A 3,685-nucleotide genomic window follows, 5' to 3' on the forward strand; every position below is an offset into this window, starting at 1 on the left:
CATAAGCAACGGTTTGAAGTTAAAAGCGTCTTAATGCTGGATTTGTTTCAGCTTTTGTCTTCTCCAGATGTTAACTGATGGACTGGAGTGCTGTGGATTACTTGTGGATTATTGTGATGTTTTTATCAGCTGTTTGGACTCTCATTCTGACGGCACCCATTCACTGCAGAGCATCCACTGGGGAGCTTTTTTAACTTCAAACCATTGCTTCCAGCTAAATTACAGGTCCTCTATCCATAATATTGATTTCTCCAGTGAAACATACTGGAACTACTCATTTAACATTATAAATGATCTTTAGCTGTTTCAGTTTCATGTACTTATGTGTGATTAATGTGATAAATATTGAGTTTATAAAATGAATGCATTGTAAGTCACTGTGGATAAAAGTGTCTGCCAAATGCTTAAATGTTCAATAAGACAAGTGGACCCTGCTGAAATAAACACACATACCCCTGATTTTATTTATTGGAAGATATTTTAGTGTCATTTTGTGTTTCCAAAATCCTCCAGAAAGAGGATTATGTTCAAAGTAAATGAACTTCTCTAAAAACAGCCCCCGCCCGAGGCGCTTCAGGAAAGTATCTAGGTGTGGTTTTCATGCACGTCATTTGCTCCATAAACGCTCTCAGGTACTGATTATTCCAGCACATAAAGACACTCCTGTGAATCATTTTCAGATGAACTGCATTGGCATAAAAACATGAATGATTGATAATTGCAGTGATTATTAAGTAAACAACAATGAAAACTAACGCGGGTTAAATGATTAATAAAACATGTATGTTTGTAACATGATGTTGTAGTTCATTTATAGCCAACATTTAGTTGTAATTAAGCTTTAAAATTCATAAAACACATGTTCATCTGTAAAGGTTTTCATGTAAGAATCATAAACTCTAGTTGGTCACATGCGCGCACACACACACACACACACACACACACACACACACACACATTTAGTATTGACTAAATTTTCCCAACTATTACTAGCACTAATGTTAATGTGAACAATGACCTAAATACTTTTTTTTTAAAAATTAAAATAGGCTTTGACACAAACAGGATTAACCAACAAAACCAGTTTATGTTTAACCACTTCCCCCACCAGCTCAGTCTGGTCTTCTCACGTCAGTTTGGAGAGTTTTTTGGGTGTGTCTCATATGGGTGGTCCTGCTTTAGTACAATGCTTTTGTTAAAACGGTCAAAATGATGAGCCATTTTTGCCCAAACGCAGGTGTATCTCTGATCATTCTTGATCTGTGACTCACTACAGGCTGTGGTTCCCAGAGTTGTGTTGGTACAGTGATTTATCTAGTGTAGATGCAGCCTTTAAAGGAACAGTTCACCCAAAAATGAAAATTTGTGGACAATGTCCATCCAAGAAGTAGATGAGTTTGTTTCTTCATCAGATTTGGAGAAATGTAGCATTGCATCACTCAGGGCCGTCGCTAGTTGGGAGATAGGTGGTGATGATTATATAATATAATATATATTATATATGTGGTAACGGGAACCGTGGTCAGCGTGAAAGACAGCGCGTCATTTGCATTTGTTTTTAAACCTTGCCTGTTTAAACATTTAAGCGATTTTAAAGCATTCAAGCTCAAGAGGCCGTGAAAGAACTCAATTCAGAACACAGCATGCGAGCACTGAATTAAATCTTGTTGCACACTCTTGAAAGGATTAAAATCACTTGAATGTTCAAATTGGTAAGACGTATTTGTCCGTTTATGAGCAAGCTCCGGTTGTTGTCAGAGACGAGGCTCTCTGTGCACAGTATGCACACAAAAACAGCACGCCAGTACTGAATTGAGTTCTTTTTTGCGTCGTCTTGTGCTTTAATGGACAAATACATACTAAATTATGTCAATACCCGTCTTGGTGAGTATCCTCGAAAAATATCGGTTATGTTTTAAGTGAACATAAACAGTTGAGAAAGATGTTTATCATTATATTGGATCCATGAAGTGTGTCTTAAAGTCACCGCGCCTAATTTACTAGCTGCTGTCGGTGTCCTTAATGTTAATCCAAGAAGAAGAAAAAGAGAGAGAGAGAGAAAATGACTCATTGCTCCTTTGTAGTTTTAACAAGGATTAGTCTAAATTTTATTTGTGCAGTGAAGACTATGCAATGCTATTTTACATTAGTTTATTCATGTAACTGGACTCATATTTTAGTCATAAGCAACGGTTTGAAGTTAAAAGCGTCTTAATGCTGGATTTGTTTCAGCTTTTGTCTTCTCCAGATGTTAACTGATGGACTGGAGTGCTGTGGATTACTTGTGGATTATTGTGATGTTTTTATCAGCTGTTTGGACTCTCATTCTGACGGCACCCATTCACTGCAGAGCATCCACTGGGGAGCTTTTTTAACTTCAAACCATTGCTTCCAGCTAAATTACAGGTCCTCTATCCATAATATTGATTTCTCCAGTGAAACATACTGGAACTACTCATTTAACATTATAAATGATCTTTAGCTGTTTCAGTTTCATGTACTTATGTGTGATTAATGTGATAAATATTGAGTTTATAAAATGAATGCATTGTAAGTCACTGTGGATAAAAGTGTCTGCCAAATGCTTAAATGTTCAATAAGACAAGTGGACCCTGCTGAAATAAACACACATACCCCTGATTTTATTTATTGGAAGATATTTTAGTGTCATTTTGTGTTTCCAAAATCCTCCAGAAAGAAAATTATGTTCAAAGCAAATGAACTTCTCTAAAAACAGCCCCCGCCCGAGGCGCTTCAGGAAAGTATCTAGGTGTGGTTTTCATGCACGTCATTTGCTCCATAAACGCTCTCAGGTACTGATTATTCCAGCACATAAAGACACTCCTGTGAATCATTTTCAGATGAACTGCATTGGCATAAAAACATGAATGATTGATAATTGCAGTGATTATTAAGTAAACAACAATGAAAACTAATGTGGGTTAAATGATTAATAAAACATGTATGTTTGTAACATGATGTTGTAGTTCATTTATAGCCAACATTTAGTTGTAATTAAGCTTTAAAATTCATAAAACACATGTTCATCTGTAAAGGTTTTCATGTAAGAATCATAAACTCTAGTTGGTCACAGAGCTTATTTTCTGCAATATTTTCTATTGCGTTTTTGTCAAGAGAACCCGCTTCAACCTACAAAAGTAAGTCATCCCTGCAGCACTCTAATCCAAAAAATCATTTGTGTAAGTGTTTCTTATGGTGTGGAATGTGAGGTGTATCTGCTGGTCGTGACTCTGTCCCTGTCCAGTGTGTTTCTCTGAGGATGACCCATCAGGCTCTCTAAGGCGGTCAGAGGCCTGCGGGAGGCGCTGCTGCTCTCGGCTCGGCTCAGGGTTTCAGAAGGCAGGTGAGAGTAAAGTAGAGATGAAGAAATCTGAGAGCCATCAGTTCTAAAACTGTAATCGGTCGTGCCGAAACCCCCTGACTCTCCTTCAGTCCTCAGCGAGGTGTTTTCTCCATCCTTATCATCTGTTTTTGCTTTCTTCTGAAGAGGAATATAAGAATAAGAGAGGTTCAGTTTAACTGCTGTGAGAGAAATACAGACATCTCAGGTTAATGAACAAACTCATCTGTTAGTGTGATATAAGCCACTGTAGACGTCAGTAAGGATAACTGAATTTCCTCAATATTTTAGAGAAAATAATCCCATCATAATGTTTGGGAACTC

At 37.3% G+C, this 3,685-nt stretch overlaps 1 protein-coding gene across 1 annotated transcript in view; it reads right to left on the reverse strand.

The window, feature by feature from the left end:
* Positions 1–2,640: 2,640 nt before the first annotated feature.
* The window catches only part of LOC107681913 (cylicin-1-like), a 58,506-nt gene continuing 57,461 nt past the window's right edge, over positions 2,641–3,685 (reverse strand). Inside the window, exon 24 of the mRNA XM_016478285.1 lies at positions 2,641–3,502. Within this exon, the coding sequence (XP_016333771.1) occupies positions 3,212–3,502 (291 nt within the window). The 3' untranslated portion in view covers positions 2,641–3,211. The remainder of the gene's footprint in view (positions 3,503–3,685) is intronic.

Source organism: Sinocyclocheilus anshuiensis, unplaced genomic scaffold (assembly GCF_001515605.1).
Source record: "Sinocyclocheilus anshuiensis isolate Anshui unplaced genomic scaffold, SAMN03320099.WGS_v1.1 scaffold2470, whole genome shotgun sequence".
Lineage (NCBI taxonomy): Eukaryota > Metazoa > Chordata > Actinopteri > Cypriniformes > Cyprinidae > Sinocyclocheilus > Sinocyclocheilus anshuiensis.